The 25,383-nt window shown below is 34.4% G+C and overlaps 1 protein-coding gene across 20 annotated transcripts in view; it reads right to left on the reverse strand.

The window, feature by feature from the left end:
* PCM1 (pericentriolar material 1) overlaps positions 1-25,383 on the reverse strand; it is a 74,672-nt gene that overhangs the window by 13,298 nt on the left and 35,991 nt on the right. For 8 of the 20 annotated variants that reach the window (XM_016209003.2, XM_016209010.2, XM_016209012.2 and 5 more), the window contains 10 exons: positions 23,974-24,193; positions 23,722-23,867; positions 22,888-23,078; positions 20,773-20,944; positions 17,923-18,278; positions 11,616-11,780; positions 9,306-9,362; positions 6,517-6,689; positions 6,076-6,207; positions 1,437-1,557 (listed from right to left, as the gene is read on the reverse strand). In XM_016209003.2, coding sequence (XP_016064489.2) covers positions 1,437-1,557; positions 6,076-6,207; positions 6,517-6,689; positions 9,306-9,362; positions 11,616-11,780; positions 17,923-18,278; positions 20,773-20,944; positions 22,888-23,078; positions 23,722-23,867; positions 23,974-24,193 — 1,733 coding nt within the window. The remainder of the gene's footprint in view (positions 1-1,436; positions 1,558-6,075; positions 6,208-6,516; positions 6,690-9,305; positions 9,363-11,615; positions 11,781-17,922; positions 18,279-20,772; positions 20,945-22,887; positions 23,079-23,721; positions 23,868-23,973; positions 24,194-25,383) is intronic. The other 12 variants (XM_087814115.1, XM_016209016.2, XM_087814114.1 and 9 more) reach the window with 3 other exon arrangements.

Raw genomic sequence — 25,383 nt, forward strand, 5'->3', positions numbered from 1 at the left:
AGAACAGAAATATGTCTAGAAGATATAAAACTTTTTCATGTATTCCTCTAAATTTATCAATAAAAAAACGTCTGAACATAGGGGAGAAAACTACCTTTAACAAATTCCAGATATTGTACTAGTTGGGTACCTGGCAAACATTATCACATTTTTTAAATTTCATCCTTAAAATAACCCTATAAAGGGGATGATAGTACCCTCACTTTCAGAGAACTTAAGTAACCTGTACAAGGTTTCATAGCCAGTTAAATGTTGGAGCAAGAATTTGAACTCAGGTCTCTTGGACTCTGAAATCCATATTTATTTCAGTTTATCAATGTCGCTTCACTTAAATAGTACCAAAAAAAAAATTGCAAAATGTCATGCAAATTCTGATGCAAACAATCTAACCTAAAACAATCAGCTCAGGTAAGGAAAAGACCTAAGAATAACATTTCCCAACTTTCCTTTGTCTGCTTCAGACAAAGCTAATGATGAATAATTGTGAAGACAACTAAAGGGGACTGGGTTGGTCTGAGAGTGATTTTTGTCTGATATGAGTTCAGTATACACTTGACAGGCATTTACTGAGAAGTGAGCTGGCCTTTAGAGTCCTTGATAATCAGGACAAAGCAAAAGGAAGATTTATTGCTTTGGTAAAAGGTAGATAACTAATGATGGGGCAAGGTTTGGCCCTTTCCTTTGTAGTGGAAAAATGTCTTTCAAATAATCTAAATCCTGTTCTCATCATATGAACAAAACACTGGAATGGGATATTAGATTACCATATGAACTAGTGCCCTAGAGGGCTGAATGATTGGATACTTGGCTATCTTTTCATAGGCTACAGCCTGGAAAATGAATCAAGAGGTACACATATACATTTTCTTAATCTCCTTTCCAAATTTAGGGCTCAGGGGTTACTTTCTTTCTCCCTTTGCATTATGAAACCCTCTAAAATTTATTATTGATGGAAAAAATGCAATGTGCCATGCCTTAGAATTACCTGGAATTCTCACTAAAGATTATGCTAGGAAATTTCAGCTCTTAACTCAAATTAAGAAGTTAACACTGTTATTGAAAATGTGATTGAATGAGGAATTGCTACCTTTGGATTTTTCCCATTGATTAACTGGAAGACCTAAAAGGGTGATCTTTCCCTTGAGGAAATTAATTTTCTAAACTTCCATTATGCATGCTAGAAAGTTCTGTATATATTTTGCAAGAACATAACAAAGTAAGAAAGACCCCCATTTTCTTGGCATATGCAGAATCAGAAAAGTTAGAGGATTTGCCCAAGGTCAAAGAGTTAACAGTCAAGAAGATTCCTGAATTTAGACTGATTTTTAAGTCCCTGTACTACCAGAACTTTCCTTTTTAGACTTTTGTTTCCTTATCAATGCAATTCAAAGACTGTAGTATAGTCATGTGCTAAGATTATAAAACACTCTGCTTACCTAGATCATCTGTTGCAAAAGGCTCAAAATTTGAAGATACAGACAGGACACTAGCATTATCAGCATCATTTTGCTCATTTATTTTATGTGTTTCTCTCTCAAAGTTCTTCTCATAAGTTTCCTAAGTTATAGTTTCAAAACAAATAAAAATCACTAATTTTTCTTTTAAAAAGTTGGATTACATTAAAATTATAAAACTATTTGCATAAAACTATACACTTAAAATTTTGATATAACCGAAGTTATAAAACACTGACTAGAGAGTCACAGAGAACATTAAAATATTAAGTAACCCTGCAGAACACTTGCCATTATGTAGATGACAATACACGGAGCCAGCTACAGATTAAATTTTAACTTGAAAAGTTAATGTTGTAAATTATTTCTACATCCTCAGGGTAATTCTCCTACTTCCAAACCCTAACAGTGTCCAGTACCTTAGACTATGATATGTAGTTGTCTCATATCAGAAGAAAAACATGACAGCATCATTCATAATTTTAAAATCAGTTTTATTAAAATATTATTTACAAACAATACACCTATTAAGTGCACAGTTTGACGAGTTTGAAAAATATATGCACCCATGCAACCACCATCCTTAAAAATAAAGGCCATTTCCATTAGCCCAAAAAGTTCCTTTATCTCCACTAACACCCCACTCATGTGATTTCTATCACCACAGATTAGTTTTGTTTCCTCTAGAACTTCATATAAATGGAACCATTCAGTATGTACTCTTCAATGTCTGGCTTCTTTTGCTCTGTATGTTTCTGAAATTAATCCATGCTGTTGTGTGTTTCAGAAGTTCATTATTTTAATGGCTGAATAATATTCCATTGTATGGACATACAGCAGTTTCTTTATCCATTTATCTGTCGGTGTTCCGCTTTGAGGCTACCATGACTAAAGATGCTATGAACATTAGTGTAAAAGAATTGTTTTGAACATATATTTTCATTTCTCTTGGATAAATACCAGAAGAGAAATTCCTGGGTCACATGCCAAGTTTATGTTTAACTTTATAAGAAACTGCCAAACTGCTTTCCAAAGTGGTTGTACAATTTTACAATCCCACCAGCAGTGTGACAGTTCCAGTTGCTCCATGTTCACCCCAACACTTCTGATTGTCAGATCTTTAATTTCAGCCTTTCTAGTGGGTGTGAGGTAACACCTCATGTGGTTTTAATTTGCACACTGGCCATTTATATATCTTCCTTCATGAAATACCTGTTCAAATCTCTTGCCCATTTTTTACTGAGTTGATTGTTGATTGCCTTACAACTGACTTGTGAAAGTTCTTTATATAATAGTCTGGATTTGTCACTTATAGTCATTGTCAGATATATACTGAGATTATTTTCTCCTAATTGTAACTTTTAAAAAACCAAATTCAATTAATTTTTCTTTTATACTTAGTGCTTTCTGTCCTAAGAAATCTTTGCTTATATCAAAATCATGAAGAATTCCTTTCTTTTAGCAGTTTTACAGTTTTAGCTTTTTTTTTTCAGGACTTCAAGTAATTTCAAATGAACTTTTGTCTACAGTGTGATGGGGGGTGGTATTGTGATTCTCACTTGTACTTTCTTTTTTCTAATCCTCACCCAAGGATATGTTTTCATTCATTCTGAGAGAGGAAGAGAAGGAGGGATGGAGGGGGGAAAAGAGAGAGAGAGGAAGGGAGGGAGGGGGAGAGAGAGGGAGGGAAGGAGGGAGGGGGGAGAGAGAGAGAGAAAGGGAGAAAGGGAGAAAGGGAGAGAGAGAGAGAGAGAAAGAGAGAAAGAGAGAAAGAGAGAAAGAGAGAAAGGGAGAAACATTAATCAGTTGCCTCTGGTACTGGCCCCGACCAGGGACTGAACTCGCAACCTTCTGGTGTACAGGATGACACTCCAAGCAATTGAGTCACCCAGCCAGGTCTCATTGTATTTTGACTGAAACTCATTTCCTAATTTTATTCTTTCTCCTAGCTTTTGATCTTTTCAAATTTTCTCTTAAATTATTAAATGAGTTTTATTCCCAATTAAAGAAAATTCAGGTATTAGTGAACATGCTTTAGGAAATGAAACCATTTTGCTGCTCCATAAAGTGAGGCTTGTTGGTGGATGTGCTTTTGCCATTTTATTGTGCCCGGGGTAGAAGATGCAAAGTGTTTCTTTCTCAGCTTAAACCTCAATTCCTCATCCTCCTTCACTGATGGCTCCCAGATGCCTACTTTTCTTTTTCCTGGGTATGATGACTCCCATACACACTCTGAAATGTGTGTGTAAAAAGTGCCATAAATGAAGCTCAAAGGACCGTGGCCTAGAAACACGGAGAATGAGACTCTGTATCTGTCCAATATGGTAACCACTAGCCATGTAGCTATTTAAATTAAATTTTAATTTAGTTCCTCAATCCCACTAGCCACATTTCAAGTGCTCGATAGCATGTGTCCAATGACTACTGTATTAGACAATGCAGATCTAGAACAATTTCCATCATTATAGACAGCTCTGCACAGCACTGCTCTAGATCAACGGGTATGAACATTGGATATGGTGCTGCTAACTAAATGGCATTAATAAAGGGAAGATGTTGACATTAATGCTGAATTTAAGTTTTGGATGAAAAAGAACTGATTGAGTTATTTAAAAGTAATACTAAGTATGGTTATTTTATGCCAAGTCCCTACAATTATGGACTGAATCTTTGTGAACCTGCTACCCCCCCAAATTCATATGTTAAAGCCCTAACTCCCAATGTGATAATATTAGGAGATAATCAGGTTTAGATGACATCATGAAGGTGGAGCCCCATGATGGCATCAGAGTCCTTCGAAAAAGAGAAAGAGACACTAGAGCCTCCTTCTCACTGCCATGTAAGGACACGGGGGGAAAAGGTGGCCATCTGCAAGCCAAGAGGAGGGCCCTCAACCAGAAGCAAATCTGCTGATACCAAGATCTTGAACTTCCTGGCCTCCAGAACCATGAGAAATAAATGTTTAAACCACCCAGTCTATAGTATTTTGTTTACCAGCCCAAGTTACTAAAATACCTACTTATTAAGCAGTATAGTACCTTTAACTTCATTTAACTTTAAAACCTTGTCAAGCTAACATTATCAAATTGTAACTCAATTTTCAAAATTTGCTATTGATAGTGCAGACCAATGTGCTCAAATCTTTTAAAACAACTAGAAGTAATACTACCTATAACATTTGAATAAAAAATGGTCAATGAAATAGATCCAGAGACATAGAAGCATGGAACAGAGGGGACTCGGAGGTGGGGGAGTAGGTGGGGAGAGATTAATCAAAGACCTTATATGCATAAATGCATAACACCCAGAGACACAAACAATAGTATGTGGAAGGTCTGAGGGTGGGGCGGGTGGAGGGTGGAGGGGATCAATGGCGGGGGGAAAAGGGGACAGCTGTAATACTTTTAATAATAAAGGTAAATTTTTAAAAAGAAAAAAAATTTGAATAAAAAGGGAGGCACTGGAGTTAAGGATATCAAATTACTAAAAAGATTTATAAGAACACTTCATGCTCTCAGTAAGTTATTTCAATGTCTAATAATCTTTAATGTAACCCAAGTAGCAATTCCTTACATTAATTTATATTTGACATTGTAAAGTCAATTAAAACCATGTAGTTTTTAGACAGATGTTTACATTCATAGTAGTATAGGAATTGGAGCATGGTGGAGAAAGGTTTTAAGCAGAAAAAAACAACTTGGGAAAGTACTGTTTTAAACATGAGTATAAGTTAAACAGCAAAATTCCAGAAAAAAAGTCTTAAATACTTGTAAATAAATTATTATATGTGAAAAAGAGACAAGACAATCTTTTGAGAAAATATCACTTCAGAAAAAAATTATGTTAACATATCAACAATGGGCAGAAACAGTAATTTACTTTCAACTCTACCTATAGCAGATATTTGCTAATCCATTATGGTACTCTTATCCATGGACATCCAGGTGCTAGAGATGGCATAAAAAAGAACGTATTTGCTATTCCAAGACCACATATAACCTTTTATAAGAATCACGATGTGCACCTTTAAAAAGGTGATTTCCAAATCCTAACATGTCATCTTCTCAGTAGCCTAGTAGCTTGCCGTTCAGTCACTTAATAGCACCTTCCTAGGACCACAGGTCCTGTATGCCAGCCAGGTGCTTATTTGGAGGACACAGTTTATTGAAAATATACCATTTTCCTTACCACTCTTGTCCATTTCCTTTCTAGTTTATTTAAAGTTTTCTTCAGCAATTTTAATACATTACATTAAGTTTTTGTCCTAGATGACTTTCTTTAGTCTAGGTGTCTCTTTTAGCCCAAAGACCCGATTTACCTTATACTTACTTATTCAAGGGTTCTGACTTTGATCTGACTGCTGTCTGGTTTATTGAATGTCTTGAATGAACACAACAAGTTTTACTAAATATCTGTTATGAGTTAACTCCTGTGATGAGCAATAGATATAAATACAACTATTTTAGACCATATAATTAATCATTTATACAGAATGTATTTTGATTGATTTTTAAAAAGCTGAAAACCAAATATATCAGGTACACTCACAATTTACAACAATTTAAGTTGTTTAATGCATAATGAAATTATGTATAGATTTCATTAATCATTATCAGCTTACATCATCCGTAGTAGCAAGGCTTTCACTGGGAGTAAGTTCTGAGTTTGATGCTATCCAAGTACCAGAATTCACTGACTTTACATTTTCCCCATCTTTTTCATGGTTCTCAGAAATATGTGTGGATACTATGTCCTAAATAAGGAAATAAAATACTTATTTTAAAGTAGAATCAGATAGAAGAACAAATTCAGTATTCCTATAAACCGTGAGGAAAAAATAATATTGAAGATAAAATACTGAAAAATTGCTATGAAAAAGATTTTATCTAAAAGCTACTTAAGCTATACAAGAACTTTTAAATAAAAGGCAAGAAGGCACATAGAAAACATATCAAAAGACACAGGAACAAGTACGCACTTCAGTTTAAGAAAGCAACCATATATAATCGTGAAGAGCAGCAATACCAGATAGGGTAGGAGAAAGAATATTAAGTACAGCTACCTGCAATGCATATAAAGCCCTCTGTCTTAAGTAGTCTGTATTAAGTAGCTGAAGCTCATGGAAGAGTTCAATAAGAAAATGCGGACGAGATTCATTTTGAGATATTAATGTAGCTACTTCAGAATAAATAGTATCCCGCAAAGCTTCAAACATGGAAAAATCACTCCCAGTTTCTGGAAGATATAAAATATCAGAAAGTTAATACTGATTAGATACATTCCTGACAATTTCTATTAACATGTATCATTACTCTCAGCCTTATATACTTAATTAAGTATATACTTATATACTTAATTCTATTTTGGGGCTTTCAAAGTAGAAAAAAAATCTGAAAATTACCAAAATAAAAATAATCATAAAAATATCAAGATATATACTGTATATTAAAGAAATATTTAAATGTATGAATAACAGTACCTAGTGTTACTTGGACGACAATTATTTCTCAATAAAAAATATCTGGAAAATGTTACACATTTCATAGGAATAATCAGTGGAAATCTTTCAGCATTTGGATGAAATCAGCTAAGTACACGTAATTTTCTTTCCTTGCTAACATGAACTTGTTACAAAGAAGGAACTTTGTTTAATACTGAGAATAAACTAAATGCTACCAATGAGAGTTACTATTTTAAGCTCTACCTAGTTATGCATAAATTCTCAAATCTCAACTATGACACTACAGTATAAAAAACTGAATTTGTAACTATAACATAAACATAATAGGCCAATTTTTCTATAGTATTACACACTGACATACTTACTAACATACTCAGTATAAGTTGGAGCAGGTAGTGGAAATTTTCAGTTTCACAGAATCCAGGTAGCACACTATTATTTAGCAAAAATTCTGCCATGTGTATTTATTGATAACACAGAATTATCACCCTGAATGATATAGCCATACCTCTATTTTAAGAGTACAAATTAGGAACTGTTCCCATTTTGATTTCTCTGTGAAAAAAAAATTATCTCCAAGCGGCTCTTCTAGCTATCAAATTCTGTAATTTCTAGAGCAACAGAACCACAAGTAAATATTCAAAATTCCAAAAATCAGTAACAAGCCTCTAACAAAGAAAATTTGAAATGCTGTTTTAATATATTGTTTTCAAATAAATATGTGAGGATCATAAAGATTTAATTAGTTTTTTGTGAGAGAGAAATAAGAAAATGCAAAGTGAATGGGGTTTAATAAAAAAACTTTCCACTAATTACCTAAGTAAATTAACAAGTTCAGGCCTCAATTTCGACAAGTAAAATGTAATAAAAATAATAAATATGCAACAACTTCCCTATTTTGCCTCAGATATTTATGAATATAAAATGCAATGATATACTAAAGTCCTCCTGGTATTTTAAAATGTCCAAATGTGATATATTACTACAAAAACAATATTTATTATAAGCAGCAACCCAAACTACCTCTGTAGGAAATCTCTACTTACAGGAAAAATCCAGATAAGAAGATATAATATGTAAACTTTCTATTTATATACTATATTATAGTTTGATACAGTTGTTTAACTTAGAAAATGTTTGTTATTTTGCCCGCCAGCGTGGCTCAGTGGTTGAGTGTCAACCCATGAACCAGGAGGTCACGGTTTGATTCCCCGTCAAGGCACATGCCCAGGTTGCAGGCTCCATCCCCAGTAGGGGGCGTGCAAGAGGCAGCTGATCAATGACACTCTCTCATCATTGATGTTTCTATCTCTCTCTCCCTCCCTCTCTGAAATCAATAAAAAACATTTTTAAAAAAAGAAAATGTTTGTTATTTCTAAGATAAGGATAAGCATATTTAATAATTTTCATACCTTTGTATGTGATAAAATTATCACTCTAAATTATATATCATTAAAGATTAAATATTCCCAAACAATTGAATTATGTCAAATACATGCTTCAACCCTCCCTCCTCCTGCAATAGAGAGGTGGAAAGTTTTTGCTATTTCATCCTCCTAAACTAAAATGCATTAGTTTAGGCTAGAAAAATCCTTGATCTCATAGTCAGGTTTCTGGTTCCATCTTGTTTTTACCCTCTCTATTTTCAGACTTCTTTTCTTTAGGAAGTGCCACTGATATATTCAGCTTTGTCTGTGCCAGGTCCTTCCCTTTTTCTTCCTTAGATTCCTCTAAGGATTCCTAACAGGCTTTTATTTTTCATTCATGTGCAATACAGAAGTCTTAAATATTTACAATTCTAAATCACACAGAACCATACTTAATGAAAATACTCAATTTAAAACAAAACCAGTATTTTGGAATCTGTAATTTTCCATGATCTTTATTTATCATGGTCTCTGCATGTCACAGTTGTTTTTAATGGTTTATTTTCTAAAGATGATGATGAGTAATGAAGAATAAGCAACTACAACACAAGTCATACACCATACTTAACACTGCACATCAGAGGAAGAAATAAAAATGACTGTATTTATGCTTCCAAAAATTAATGCTCTTAAGCACTTAAGAAATACTAAATTAACTTTATTAAAACATGAAACTATAAAAACATTTTCTGTTACTCATATGAATGTGTTGGTTATATTACATACACTAACAGAAAATGAAATCCAAAAAAGCAGCCAATTTTATCAAGTAAAGAATTATAAATGAAAGGCTTTGGAATTTTATGAGTATGAATTTTCTTTGACTTTCACAAGCCAAAAAACATATATGCACTAGGCTAACTCTTAAAAAAAAAAAAATCAGAACAATGAAACTAAGGATTTTTAGGACCAATGGAAAAAAATTAACACAAACTGGACACCAAAACTAAACATATTTATTACCTGGCGCTTCATTGCATGCATTTCTGTTAGACTGCTGTAGTATTCTCCTAGCATGTGCTGTAGGAAAGGGCAGACATAAGGATGAACATAAAATGTTTGTGAATAGTAATGATAGGGTCTTATAATATGAACAAGTGAATAAAAAAATTAAATAAGCAAATTTCTTCAACACTGTTTGCCTGAACTGTCATCACAAGGTATGGTTTATGTTCTATTTAAAAATAATCTCATCAGAGAAAATATCAAGATGTGCTATAAACTTATATTAATGTGACTGATAATGATCACAGTAAACTTCTACCATTCACTTAGAAGCACACGCATCAAGGTGAACCTTCCACATCTCCTAAGGGAGAAGAGGACTGTATACTTTAACACCAGCAGTCATATATGTTACTCTCTAATAATCATATAACAAAAACTGTTACGTGCTATGAAGAATTTCAGGGTGATGGTTAATTAACACTAAAAAGAAATCTTTTCAGAAATTATGTAAATACATACAAAGGTATATTTACACTATTCAAACATTTTTCAATTCACTAAAATTCAATCATTTTATTTTTCTAAGCGAAGGCAAGGTCTGACCAACTATCAATTTATGTAACTGATACCCTTTCAACTTAGTACCTTTCCCTAACCTCCACCCAAATGTTTACTCTTTGAAGATATCATTATTTGATAAAGATAGTGAAAGGAGATGAAAATTATAAAATTTTGCTAAAATTTCAGGGTCAGGACAATAGAATTGATATTTTTGCCAAAATGATCCTAGACTTTACACACCAGGATTAAAACTTCCACTCTACCATTTCCAAGCAACGTGACCTTGAGGAAATCATTTCAAAATAAGAAAAAAAAAAAAAGTGTTTCTTTTGTGATTACAAAAGTAATATTCTCTATCAAAGTTTTAGAAAACATAGAAGAGTTTAAAGATGATAAAACCACTATAAACATTTGATACATTTTCTTCCAGTCTTTTCCCATTCAGATTTTTGTTGAAACAGTTGAAATAATACTGTTCAAACAACACTAAATCTCAATTTTTTTTTTCATTTTTTTTTCCTTAGGATGGATGCTTACAGTAGAATTACTGGGTTAAGGGCATGACTTTTTGAAGAAAAATTGTACCAGTTTATATTATGGCCCTTTATGAGTGTTATGAAAAATCAGATACCCTCTCTGACCATGTACACTCATCTACAAATGGAAATAAAACCAATTCACAGGATTATGAAGCTCCAATGAGATGAGTAATTTGTGTAATTTGTATACAATGAAGCATAATACAAATGGTAGCTGCAATTATCATTTTCACCCAGGATCTTACTGACAACTAAAAATTGAGAGTCTATATTTAATATCTCCCTCTCTGTATTTGAAGTGTACTTATTCTTTGTAAATTATGAAAGTACCAGTACTTATTTAAATAAAACAGTGACAAATACATATGACTCCATTCATTCAATAAACACTGAGTGACTACCATGTGTCAGGTATCATACTAACATTTAACATACAAATATGAAAGGATATTATCTGTTGCCAAGGGACTCAAAAAGGCGATACACTTAAACAAGTAAATACTAGACAATGTGATACAGGAAACAAAATAGGTTTACACAGGTTACAACAAAAACAAAAAAGGAAAAATTAATAAAGATATATTTAAAAAAAAAAAGGGAAACCTATTCCAGCTTGCATTTGGATGCAATTTCAAAGTTACAGAACTAAGATTTTATTTAAAAGAACAATAGAGAAAAAGGCTCTCACAAAGAGCAAAAAGGACTTGAGGCAGAAAAGACAACTGCTGAGGTAACAACAGCATGACAGCTATGGAAAATTTTCAGTTTTGTGCCATTGAAAGAGTAAAGTTCAAGGCAGAAGATGATGAGAAGCGAGTCTGGAGAGGCAGGAAGGGATCTCTGCCGGCCAGATGTTACATTAAGGCATTTGGACTTTCTCCTGCAGGCATGGTGAAGGCCAAAGGTTTGAAGCAGGAAAATAACATGACTGTATACCTGAATTTTTATTCAGATAAGATTTTCAGAATTTCAAATTAGGATTTCCAAATTAATGTTAACTATACTTTTTTGTTTAGAATTTTAGGAAAATGCGTCAAAAGCTAGCATCTTAACAATAAAAATGTTCCAGTTTACATTTCTTGATATAAAGAAATGTGCTGTAACTTCTATATAAAACCTTGCAGATAGAAAAGTGATAGACCAATTTTAAAACTTGTTTTAATATAGGTTTTCAAATATAAGATGAAGTAGTCCTTAAATTAAAGCAAACCAAAAAAGAACATACCTGAAGATATTTCTGCAGACCTACAACATTTTATTATTTTTTCCAGCTGCTCATGATTCTTTCTGCTGGATACTTTTGCTTGAACAGGCTCTTCAGTCTGGGCTGAATGTCTGTTCCTAATTTTGCAAGGCTCACATGTGCTAGACATACTGGCACTTTCATACCCTTGAGTAAAAAAAGTGACACCTGTTATCAGTTGTAACTAACTCAAACTGAAAGGGAAATTGATTTCCATAGTGAAACAGTACAGGTAACTCAACTGAGCATGCTGTAAAGGCCTGGTACAAATAGAATATAAAACACTAAATGAAATGTCTTAAAGATATCCTTGCAATAATCTTTGGAAGCATGGGGTAACAGTAATAAATTCTATCACTCATTGTCTTTTGACACCCATCTTAATGAGTATATTGCAACTCACACTATATGGCAGATCTTATATGACCCAAATTCACTACTAGAGTCCAAGTTACCAATTTTTCAGTATTAGGAAATACAAGGGGGAAGAAAATCAGATCCAATCTATACAAAATGTCCATAATAGAGAAGAGTAATGGGCCCTAAACAGTCAAATATGCCTGCCTTCTTACTATACCTTTTATGTAATACGACTTACTGTAAAAAGTCTTAATACATATGTTCTACTAAATTTGTCTTCTAAATTTCTTTTTTTTCCACATTTATTTTCACATATGGCACAAAGTAGGAATTCAACTTCATTTTATTCCACATGGATAGCCAGTTATATGTACCCCCTTTCCCAATGAATTAAAATGCAACCTTGGTCAATATATTAAATCTCCAGAATTTATTGGGTTTTATTCCTGGGCATTCTATGTTTAACTTATCTATTCCAATGCCATTTTCATTCTTTTAGGCACAAAAGTTTTACAGTGTGTTTTAACATCTGGTAAGGCAAGTCCTTCTCTAGCTTTTTTCTGATATTCTTGGACATTTGTCCTTCCAGAGAAGCTGTAAGATTTTTTCCCCAATTTCAAAAACAATCCATGGGGATTCAAAATGGAATTGCACTGAAAGTATTTATTTGAGAAGTAATATTTAATAATTTATCCATTCTCACCTAAGAGCATGGTTGTGTTTTTACATTTGTTCCTTCTTGTTTCGTGTTCTTCAAAAATATTTTATAATTTTTTACAGAACTAGGACTTTCCTTGTTAAATTTATTCCTAAAAATCTATCCCCGCCAGTAGTTTTGTATACAAATGTGAGAAGACTATTTCCTCCCACTTTCATTTCTACTTGGTATTATTATAATAGAGAAAAATAGTTACATTTATTTTATAACCAGTTACTTTACTGGTTTAACTTTAGGAGATAATTTCCAGTATCTCTTGAGCTCTCAGAAAAAATATAAAATTTGTTTCCCTCCTTTTCAAATATTTGTTCCAATTATTTCTCATGTTTTCCAAACAATACTAAATAATGATGGTGGTAGAGAGGGAAATTTCTAATTTTGACAGGGGTATCTTTGGACTATTTTCATTTACAACAGTGCTGTGATTGGCATTAGCTTAGGACCCTCATTATATTTAAATAACTGCCTTCTAGGTGCATTTTACTTAGACTTGTTTTTGGTACTAGTTTCAGGTATACCATTTTACTTAGAATTTTCATTAGGAATGACTTCAAACTTTAGTTCATCTACCACTATAATTATGACTTCTGTCCTTTAATTTTTTCTTTTTCAGTTACAGTTTACATTCAATATTATTCTGTATCAGTTTCAAATGTACAGCATAGTGATTTCTCATGTACTTTACAGAGTGGTTCTCCCAATATCTGAGGTACCTGCCTGGCTCCATGCAGTTATTACAATATCACTGACTATATTCCCTATGCTGTAATTTATATCCGTGACTATTCCGTAACCACTGATTTGTACTTCTTAATCCCTTCACCTTTTTCACCCAGCCTCCTCACCACCCTCACCCATTCTGGCAACCGTCAGTCTGTTCTGTTATCTGAGTCTATTTCTATTTTGTTTATTTATTTTGTTCTTTAGACTGTACATATGAGTGAATCATGTGGTATTTGTCTTTCTCTGTCTGACTTATTTCACTTAGCATAATACCCTCTAGTCCACTGATTATGTTGAAAAAGGAAAGATTTCATTCTTCTTTATGGCTGAGTATCCCATTGTGTGTATGTAGAACTTTATTATCCATTCATCTACTGATGGACACTTGGACTGTTTCCATAGCTTGGCTCTTGTTAATAACGTTGCGGTGAACATAGGGGTGCATGTATCCTTTCAAGTCAGTGTTTTGGATTTCTTCGGATATATTCCCAGAAGTGGGATCCCTAGGTAATAAGGCAGTTCCTTTATCCTTTAGTTTATTGATATAATGCGTTATGTGCACAGATTTCCTGATAATAAATCAAGATTACATTTCTGTAATAAACCCTACTGACAAGTCTAATATTCTTTTAATATATTGGCAGATTAAATTTGTTAACATTTTACTTTTACTTTTGAACTTATATTAATAACTGAGATTAATTTGTTTACTTTATTGCAGTTACCTCTCCTTTTCACCTCTTCCTATATAAAGGTCTCTATTCTGACGTACGTGCTGTTTCTATAGTTTCCCGCAGACAGGATAGACTGGTATCCCTTTTCACCTTGACAGGTGAAGGGTCTCTTGCCTGAGGACAGGATTCTTGAGTTGCCAAGAACAGAAAGATTGGCAGGGATCTCCTCAGCCACACTTTCTCCAAGACCCATAGAGCTCTTGCCCTAGCCACACCCTGAAAGAGCCAGCAGAACCTAAACGAAGCCTTGCTGCTCCATCCTCCAGGTCACAGCAGCTGCTCTCCTAATAACAAGTTCCCAATATACTGCCAAATTACTCTCTGTGATAATCCTATCTGGAGTCAACCTTCCCTTTCTATTTCTAAAGCCATTTTTCCAGTTAGGACGTCGTCATCTCATATTTAGGTTCCTGGTTTCTTCACTGGTCTCTCAGACTAAAGTCTACCCACGCTCAGTCATTCTGCTCAAAACCTCCAGGAAAAAGCGCTCTCTTGGTGATTTCTGACCTTCATGTAAAACAGACCCAGCAATAAAGGGTATGACTGCCAAAAGTAATATTCAAAATGATACGACTGGTAGTACTATTATTCGCTTAATAAATAGCCAGCAAAGCTCTGAAGATAATATTTACTCTAACAAGAACACTTACATAAGTGAAATTAAGCTTCTAACTACTGTTAATGAATAATGTGAAAAATGCTGAATTCTTATAAAAATTAAAATATACATTATTTGGCATACACAAAATTCTCTTTGGGTAGCCCCAGTAGGGACTTCAAAGACACACTTACCCTCCAAAACAGCTGAAACTGAAAAGAAGCATGCTATAATTAAAATGCTATAAAAAGATTAAAAAAACAAAACAACAACAACAAAAAAACAACTATAGTGTCCTATGGGTCCCAAATTAAAAATATCAAGGGCTAGATTTCCAAAGGTAACATGCTAGTGTGATTGAATTATTTCTCTCTTGGGCACTTTAATGGTAATCCTCCAGGGAGAGCAGGAGACTTAATACTCCAGAGTAACACTGGCTAAACCAGCCAGAACAACAGCACATGACCTTCATTACTGCAAGGGTGTTATCCCCGTCCCACTTCATCACTCCTTGCCTAACACTCATTCTATTTTTCTCAGCATGAGTGGCTGACACAGCTAGAAGAAACAGTACTTCCAGCTATTTCCACTGTAGGGAAACAGCTCAGCCATGGCACCCTGGGAACCCTGCATGTATCCACATTAAGTCACATAGGTAAATTCTGAACTGCAGCTGGCTCTAAGCCTTGGCAGAAGGCCTTACAATAATCCTCTTGGAACACGGAACACAAGAACATGGGAGGCTTGTGAGAAGCTATGTGGCTGTTTTCACTCACCTGCACCCTTTCACCCAGAAAGCTGTCATGAGAGTTTGTCAGCTTCTTCCTGGTTCTAATGACATGAGACCTTTCTGTCTCACCCCACGGGCACAACTCCATTCTATGGAGTGGCTTGTCTACAGCACAGCACTGGCTCCTCAGGAATAGGTGTCCACCACTAATGTATGTTGTACTTGTCTGTCATCTAGTCCCTTTTGTTTCAGTGTTGCACTTGTGGTGTGTAGAATAAAAGACACAGGGAGCTGGCACCTTTAGCTACTTTTCCTTTCTCTATTTATATAACTAATAAACTCTCAATCTAAAAAGGGCTGTTTCTTTTCTGGCCACATCTGTTATACCTTGCCATGCCTAATGCTTAACATCTATTTCATCCCAATCTTCATTAGCGAATCACAGGTAGGGGAGAAGGGAAGAAATGAAAAGATTCAGGGATGGGCAGAACCCAGAAGTGAGTACATTAACGATTCTAGCCAATTTTCCAAGAAAAAAAATGAGGAAGTTCTAAAATATATGCTCCTACTCTAATATTAAGAGGAAATGGGCCTGATAGGTCATAGGCAAATTATGGGTCTGGTAACCAAATTATAGGTTTGATAACTGAAACATCTAGCAAGGTAAGAAATCATGTTTAACTCATAAAGTCTGAATGTGAACTGAAGTTTAAAAGATGATAATCTCATAGTTTGTAAAATCTTACTTCACATATAGTAACATGCACCTTTACATATAAGGACTTTGTAAAGATTAAAATGCATTACTATCACAAGAAACAAAGTTAAACGAAGATTTAGCATGCCACTACTATAAGACTGTCAACACTTGCAAAAAACATCCACACATGGTTCTGTCTAGTAAATCTGGGACAGCACAACTGTCTGTACTCTCTCTCGAGACAGCACCCACGTCCCACCACACTGGTCTATTTGTCATCTACTACTTGCTTCCCCAGTTCCCCTCATCTCTCCTTCCAGCTTTGTCCTGACTCCATACTTTCTTGTTACAATTTGGAATGCTTTCCAATCTTCTCTCCATCCGCTCCACCTCCATTACTACTTCCTTTACGCCAGAGTAAACATTCTTTTTTCTAAGAAGTTGTGGCTATTCCTGTGCCATCAAGAGAACAAGAGCTGAGTGGTCTAGCTCAGTTTCTCAGACTTTATGTGCATCTATTCATAGTAAAACATAGAAATCTTGCTAAACTGCACACTGAAAAACAATGCATACCCATTCAGTTGGTATTTGGTGGGGGCAAGAGTCTGCCTTTCTAAAAAGCTCCTAGATGATGCCATCACATTTTGAACACCAAGGATTTAGCTGACTAATTTGACTGTGTTACATATTAGTTTGGTTCTGCTATTGTTTTTATTTTTGTGTGGGTGCCTTACAGATGGGTCTTGAGTGTCTACTGATCAAATGTGCATGTATGTTTTTAGCAAGTATTTTTATACTTAAATATGAGAAAAGACAGCACATAGATCAGAATGTTAATCTTTGTTTTGAAGTAAAAAAGCTGCATTGCATATATAAAAGCAAAACTCCTCAGAATAAAGGGATTTCAAAATTACGAATAACCAGTACTTCTAGGGCTAAGCAGACATGGCCATATGTTCACTTAAGGGTCCTCTAAGACCCTGATAGTCAAAGTATAGTCCACAGACTAATATTGGCAATACATGAGAGCTCATCAGAAACGCACTTTCAGGTGCCTCTGCAGACCTAGTGCTAGCCTTCATTCAATTCTTTAAAAATCATAGAAGAATGTTTAAAATCACAGAGAAAAAATTTAAAGTGGCATGTAGTTAATACTATAAAGAGAAGTTACATATGATATTCAATGGCAAGATTCAATAAAATATGGGTTAATGTTATACCTTATTAACTAGGAAGGCTAAGAGCAAACTTGTTTTAAAAGCAGTTTTATCTATATGATATTCAAAGACTGCAATGTAGTGAGAGGCCCACATTTCTTTAAATTAATCAAATCAAGGATCTAACCACAAATCATGACTAAGTGCTAAATGTAGGACAAGATGTAATATTAAAATACAATAGTAAAACTTGGCCTTTAGCAATTCTTAAGTAACCTACAAGACTTGGAAAAAACCTTCTGAGTTCATAGTAACCACATATATAAGAAATGTAAGAGGCTTTAAGAAGCACAGACACAAAAATAAATGCAATATTTTAAAATATCTACAATGTTAAATCCTATTTGATAAATTTGGTAAAAAAATTATAAAGGTAACTAAAAATGACTGTTGAAATACATCTAGACCAGTGCCCACCCATCTAACCACAGAAATTAAGTGTGTCAACAAGCCAGAATAAAGTCAGCAACATTTACACTGGTCAATATTCAACAAATTTAAATCCTTACCACTATTTTTAATTCTGCTTTTCAGCTGAGTAGAATGCCTCTTCTTACTCTTTGACTTGGGAGTTTTGTCTTTAGATGCCAGGCTGGCCTGGGCAGATGCTTTTCTTGTCTTGAATGTTTTCGTTACTGTGGTTGGATCTACTGGATCAGGCATGCTGCTAAAGCTTTCTAAGGACTCTTCATCAAACTGACGTCTTCTCCTGCTGGCATCTAATTGATTTTTGCAATTACTATTTGTAGCTTTCTCAACAGACACTGCAAAGCCAGTCTTGAATGGTTTTTCTACTTCACCTTCTTGGTCATATAACCATGGTGTCCTACTGTTTTCCACGTCCTCGCCGGGCTGCTTTTGATTCCTTACACCAATGAAAATAAGCTTTTAGAGGTTACAATGACAGATTTCTATGTTTATTAAAAACTCTAGATATAGAACTTAAGTTATAGTTTACTAGTAGATTTCAGTAAATAAAATCATCAACAGGCTATAAAAATATTTTCACAAAAATATGCATTAAACATGTAAATATTCTATAGGCTAGTGTTCTCAATTATCAAACTTTAATATTAAACCCTTCTCGCTAAACCATTTTCACTGACAAAAGTCCCAAACCAAAGACCTAGCATTCATAACAGAAAAAACTAGGAAAGAAAAATCAAGGAAGAATGGAACATATAAGGAAAAAACAAAGACTTAGAGGAAGAGCTAAGAAAGAGATGAAGGAGAGGGTATGAAACATACATGAATCTGTGGCATCTACAGCAGTTCAACTAGAACCAGAATTTGGTAAAATCAATGGCCATGTAACTAGTAATTTATTTCTCCACACATTAAGTATAGTTTAGTTCTGTTGGTCTAGAGTCATTTTCAAAATTTATCTGCTAAACACTGGCATCCCTTAGTATTTTAATAGGTATTCACTGGTCAGCTAAGTTAGAAAAAACAGCCAAAACAGATCTACAGGATTCCTCAGAACTTTTAATATGTCAATGAACTTTATAAAATGTCTTGGAAGGGAACATAGTAAGATGTCCAAAATCTTTTCTCACAAAACCTGACACGGACAACAGTCTTCTAGTCCTAAGAACGTAATTTGGGAGACACTGACTTATAGAGTTTAACTTAAGACAAAAGGTTAGCAAACCTATAGTTTGCAGGCCAAATTGAGCCTGCTGCCTGTCTTTTTAGATAGCCTAAGAGCTAAAATGTTTATATTCTTAAATGGTTGAAAAAATAAAATTAAAGGAGAAAATTTTGTGACATAATTATATGAAATTTAAATTTCAGTGCCCATAAAGTGTTACTGGAACACAGCCACCCATGTGTTTACATACTGCTTATGGCTGCTTCTGTGCAAAAATGGCAAAGATAAATAAGTGTGAAAGGCACATCATGGGATGCAATATTTACTAGTTAGCACTACACAGGAAAAGTTTTCTGACCCTGGCTCAAGACTACAATGTTCCACCTGACCTCTTGTTATCTCCAGTCATTCAATTCAGGGAACCTATACTAGCTGAGATTTTGGGGAGGAGATTAGGTCTCATCTGAAGTAGGTCAAATATCTAAAACAATATTAGATATCTATAGCTATAGTTTACTATCAATTATATATAAAATATGGCAAATAATGAAGTAGGAACCTTCCAGTAAGTAAGCTATTCACTAAAACTTTGAAAAAAATGTTTATTACTTATAATGAAGATTCACTCAACCATCATTTCTGAACAGCAACTATACACTAAACCCTGTTAGGCCCTGACAACAGAATACTTTTATAAAGCACCATGAGATTTAATAAAAAATAAAATAAAAAAAGTACAGCTAAGAAAAACAAAGTCAGAGAAGTCAATCATAGGACACCTAGAGACAAATACAAAGTTGAATTCTATGAGTTTTTGGTTAATAAAGTAAAAGAAAATCATGATTTAATAACTAAACAGTGTCAAAATGCTAGTTCCAGAGCCCAAGACATGCTCAATCCCATAACTAAAGAGAAGAGTAATATGAATTATGTGTTTGTCAAGGGCTAAAAAAGACAAAATCAGAGAGAGACTCTGACAGAACACACACAAGGCTCAACTGACCTCTAATACTTTATCCTTCTAAAAAGATTTTTCTGAAGTTTAGTAACAATAAAAAGGACATAATATTTTTATGTCCTATGTCTATCAAAATCATTTTATGAATAAACACAATCATTAAAAATGTTATTTCTCTAGCTAGAAACATGCTTACAGAATGATTAACCTGCCCCAATCCAACTCATGTTTGACACTATTTGAGTCAAAATTATATTTGGGAAGAAGATTATCATATTAAAAAATAATAAATGTTGAGAAAGAAAAAAAGAAATATATAGTTGATACCATATATCACTACAATTTTCTTGGCTACATCTGTGTTTATAATCAAACAGTACTCAACATTACATTTGGAGAGGCCTTAGGTACTCATTCTTCTGACCAGGAGCCCTGAATCTAAATGTGCCATCACTTTACAGCAACTATCCTCTAGTAGTTAATATTAGTTTTTAGTTCTCAATCAGTGAACTTAAGGACAGATATCAAATCAAGGCCAAAAGACACCGTATATTGAAGGCCTTATCCTTTCAAAATGAATCTCAGGGGACACACTGATCAAAACTCTGAACTGCTCTTATACCAGGGCAGGTATATGTCTCAGAGACATCTGGTGAGATGTCAGTTTCATATTCCCCACACTAGCAGGTCAAACAGTCACAAACATCTTCCCTAATTGTATTTTCAAGTTATATATAATTAGATGTAATCAATAAAGAGATTAATGTGATCTATTAAGCACATAACAAAGTCTGTTTGCAATCAAGTTACCTTTGTTTTTCTGCTCCAATAGAAGAATTGCTTTCAAAAGGTTTTGGAAAAGCCATATATTCTGTTTTCCCTGAAGAATTCTGGGCTAATGGTTGCTGCTGTTCAGTGGGTGTAGAAATATTCTGAGAAAAATCTCCACAATTAGAAGAAAATAAAGGGCTGAAATTCATACCTAATGAATAAAAGCAATGGGTAAGACAATAAAGTAACCTTTAGCCTTAATATGAAATGAAAAGACAGTTTTAATTAAATGTACCATTCATATCCACCAAAACAGGAAACTGTTAATTAAAACAAACTAACACCCATTTATTAAACCACTGTTTACAGCTCAGCCCACTATGTTTCAGAATAAGTGATAAAAAAACAAATAATGATTCCATCCCCTTAAAAGCTAAGTTAGAAATAACAGTACCTAACATCGAATTACAGTATGTCAGACTCTATTGTAGGTACTTTGCATCTTATTTCATTTAATGCTTAAACAACACTATAAAATAAATATTCTCTTCATTTTACTGGTGAGAAAAAAGGCTTAGAGAATACAGGTTCAGTAAATGGAAAAGCAGGTTAGATGTCGGGTCTGCATGACTGCAAAGCTTATGTTCTTTCCACTCTATTTTAATTGGCAAAGTAGAATATAATTAAATACTTACCATATAGTTCTGTATCAGAGGTATTAGTACACGGGGCTACTAACAACTTGGGGGAGAAGGGATCAGGGAAGGTGTCACAAAATTGAACTAGTTTGTTTAGAATGAACAATCTTTGAACAGAGTTGGCACTGTTATGAAGCACATTACAGTGAAAAGGAACTGCATGTCCAATTTCTTATATTATTTGTTATTTAAAAGCCTATTCAAAAAACATTTCCTGCCAATACTAATAGATATCTGAGAACCAAAAGCTTGTTAAATGTTCTAATGCCACTGCTTCTATAATCCTGTTAAGAAAATATACTGTGGTATTTTATTTATTTATATAAAATAAATAAAGCCCTTCCAAACCTTTTTCTCCTCCTATATATTCTCTGGCAAATATCTTCAACTCCTCCTCCTTCATGACTCACCTCATCTAACTGGTCACTTAATTCGCAAATAATCTTCTCTTTCCTAGTTACCAGCTATACTCTTAGTTCCTTCTGTATCTCCCCTCAACACTATCACCAGTCCTATACTCCTGCTCAAAATCCTTCAATGGCCCCTCATCTGCAACAGAAAGTCTAAGCTGCTTTGCATGGCACAAAAGGCCTGTGCTGCTCTCCAGCCACATCAATTACTCTTACTCTGCCATAGCCCTAAACACTAGCCATACTTAATGACCTCTAAATTCCCTAAGTGATATACTGTTGCACTGCTTTCTAACTCTAAGTGGTTCCATTGATTAGAAAGCACTTTCCCTTGTATCTCCCTGGAAATAAATTCTATTCACTTTTTAGCTCAGGTAGCACCTTTTTTTCTGGAAAAAATACATTTCCTGATGATCTTTTGCCCCAAGGAAAAGTAGGCTACTCACCTCATTTGTATCCACAGTACTGCACTAGGCAGTTATTAACATTCTTAGCCTCCTCACTAGAAGTTAAATTCCTTAAAGTGTTAGTCTTAGTCACCTTTGAATCCCAGTCATTTATACAGTGTCTGGCACATAATGTGTGCAGGAAAAAAGTCTGAACAGAAGTCTAAGCTAAATAAAATTAAATGTAAGCCTAAACTAAGCATTCACCTTTGGTCGGGTAGTGCATCTCCCTGCTAAGGCTGGGAGCCCCTCTTACAGGAGTGCCATGTTACTCACCTTTACTCCCTCAATGTTTTACACAGTGCCTGGCATACAGCAGCCATGGATACATTAACTCCCTTTCCCTTAACAAACAGTTGTTAAATAATTCAAAGATGTAAGACTTAGCAATCATTCATAATTATTTACTTAATTCCACTAACAACCATATTAAGCTTAAGTTTTTACTATAAAGAATCAAAGTAGAAAAGAGTTTGTAACTTTCTTTGCAAACATTTCCCACCATTCCAAAAGAGATTGACAAATACCCATGCAATCAACAAATAATATTATCAAATGCTTTGTTCTTATTAATTTTCCTTTAAGTTTTCAATCACTTACCTGGTGCAAATGGTGAAAAATTAGTAAACCCAGGTAGGTTAAACAGATTTACAGGCTGTGACGGAAAGCTGAAAGGACAAAATAAACTGGGAGAAGGAGGGTGTGATGCACTACTGCCTCTTTTCTTGCTTCCAGGTTTTTCTGGATGCTGATTTTGTTGGCGCATAAGTTCATTTAGCATTTGTTTCAACCTATAAAAAATTTAAGCAGTAATTTAAAAATCAGTTATATTAACATCTACTTAAAGTACATTCAGAAAGAATATGCGTAAGAAGTGATTCAATAGCATGCACAACAGACTGACTGCTCTGATATTCACTTCAACAAATATTTGCTTGTCCTGCAGGCTTAATTCATTAACTGAGCCTTTGGATCAAGAACTGCACTTAGCACTTGAATTAGACAGTATGTTTAAATACTCAGAAACCTAAGCATATATGTTCTTTTTTACAGGCAAAAGGAAAGAAACCATTATTTGTACAGTTGATCCTAGAAAATATATGGAGTTTGTATGATGCTGTCTTTTAAATGCCGTCTTTTAAAGGATAAGAAACTCATTTTTTTTCTTGTTTGCAGCTTTACTGAGGTATGTTATACACCACGTAACTCACCTAATGTGTGTAAAGTTCAATACTATAAAAATTTAAAAACAAAAGTCAGGTCCACAATATTAAAGGGGAACCTTGAGCAAATCACTGGTTATAAAATCCTCAGGTGACAGAGAATATTTGAATATGCAATTTGAATCATGCCCTTTTGTCCCAGAAGATAACTAATACAGTTGCTCAGTTTTAGCACTTACTATAGTTTCACTAATTCCAAGAAACTGATTACCTTTGTACATTATTCTGTTGCCATGTTAGCTGAGTATAGCACTGGTTCAACTGGTGCATTATAAGATGGACTTGAGGAGATGCAACATTGCTGGGCATAACACTGTAAGGACCCGTGAGAAGAGTTTGGAGCAGACAAGATAAAGCCTATGGAAAGAAAACAAAATTCATAATATTTACTGATGACTTAAGAAAAATGTGCACTGCTTCAAAAACAAGATAAAAAAATTTTTACTTTCAGAGTCAACTTTACCTGCTGGTCTTGCATCAAAGTCTGACAAATACTGACACTGAAATCCAGTTGTTTCTTTAGCTGATTAATTTGTTCTTGCCACTGTTCTTTCTCTTCTACATATGAGAGTTCTGACACCCAACGAAGGTTTTCCTGACGCTGCATGCTGATATTCTGTTGTCTTGTCTTGGCTAACGGACGGTAATTTCCATCAGCTGAAAAACGGCGATTGTTCTTCCATCTAACACAAAGTTTAAAGCATTAGGCCATCAAATATAATTATTAGGTTTTTAAAATCTGGCAACAAACCACAGGCCAGTATTCCCTTTTTAAATTCAAAGAACTCAAAAAGCATGAAAAATAAAGGAGGTAAAGAGTCTAGGTCTTTAGCCTTATACAATTATCATTTTTCATTCTTTTCCAGAATTTTTTTTTCCATTCATGTCTTACGTAAGTGTCCACATAATTCTATATACTGCAAAATGAAAATATTGTATCACAAGCATTTTTCCATTCTTCATGTTTTAAGCTTAGTCACATCACACCACCAGGTGGAACTACTTCAGCATCTTTTACTCATGAAACACTTTCACTGTTATAACAATGTAATGAGTATCTTTGTTCATAGACTTTTTTCACTATCTACAATTTTAAAATTTTTGCTAAACTCCCCCAAACAGGAGCAAAGATCAAAGCTTATGAATCTTGATCCAATTTAGCTGGGATGTATCTCAGCAGCACTCCTATGGTATAATAAAAAATATATTGGGAAAGGAGAAGGGATTAAGAAAAAAACAAACAAAACACCTCATAGACACAGACAACAGCATGGTGATTACCAGAGGGAAAGTGTAGGGGGATAAACGGTGATGGAAGGAGACTTGACATGGGGTGGTGAACACACAATATGATAATGATGTATTATAGAAGAATACATTTGAAACCTATATAATTTTATTAACTAATAAATTCAATTAAAAAATATATATGTGTGTATATATTTGATCTTTTGTCCCAGGTTTCCAGCAGAGCTCCTTTAACTCTTGGCAACCCCTAAGTATCCTTTGTTATTCAGAAAGAGCCCTTTCCACCATATCCGAGTTTATGCTAATGACTCTTGGCAGGCTCTAGACAACTTCAAGATGGGGTCTGGTCGCCAGAAAAACCAGCCAGGTCATTAGAGGAGTTGGAACTTTCAGCCCCATTCCCCAAACTCCAAGGATGGTAGAGGAGGGGTCAGAGATTAAGCTGAATCGCCTACGGCCAATGACTTAATCAACTGTGCCTGTGTAATGAAGCTTCCATTAAACCGCTAAACAGAGCAGTGATTAAGAGAGCTAAGAGTTGGTGAACACACTGGAGTGCAGGGAGGTTGGTGCACCCAGAGAGGGCATTGAAGCTCTGAAACCCCAACCCCCAAACCATGCCCTA

This window comes from Miniopterus natalensis, chromosome 2 (genome assembly GCF_054644295.1).
Source record: "Miniopterus natalensis isolate mMinNat1 chromosome 2, mMinNat1.hap1, whole genome shotgun sequence".
NCBI lineage: Eukaryota > Metazoa > Chordata > Mammalia > Chiroptera > Miniopteridae > Miniopterus > Miniopterus natalensis.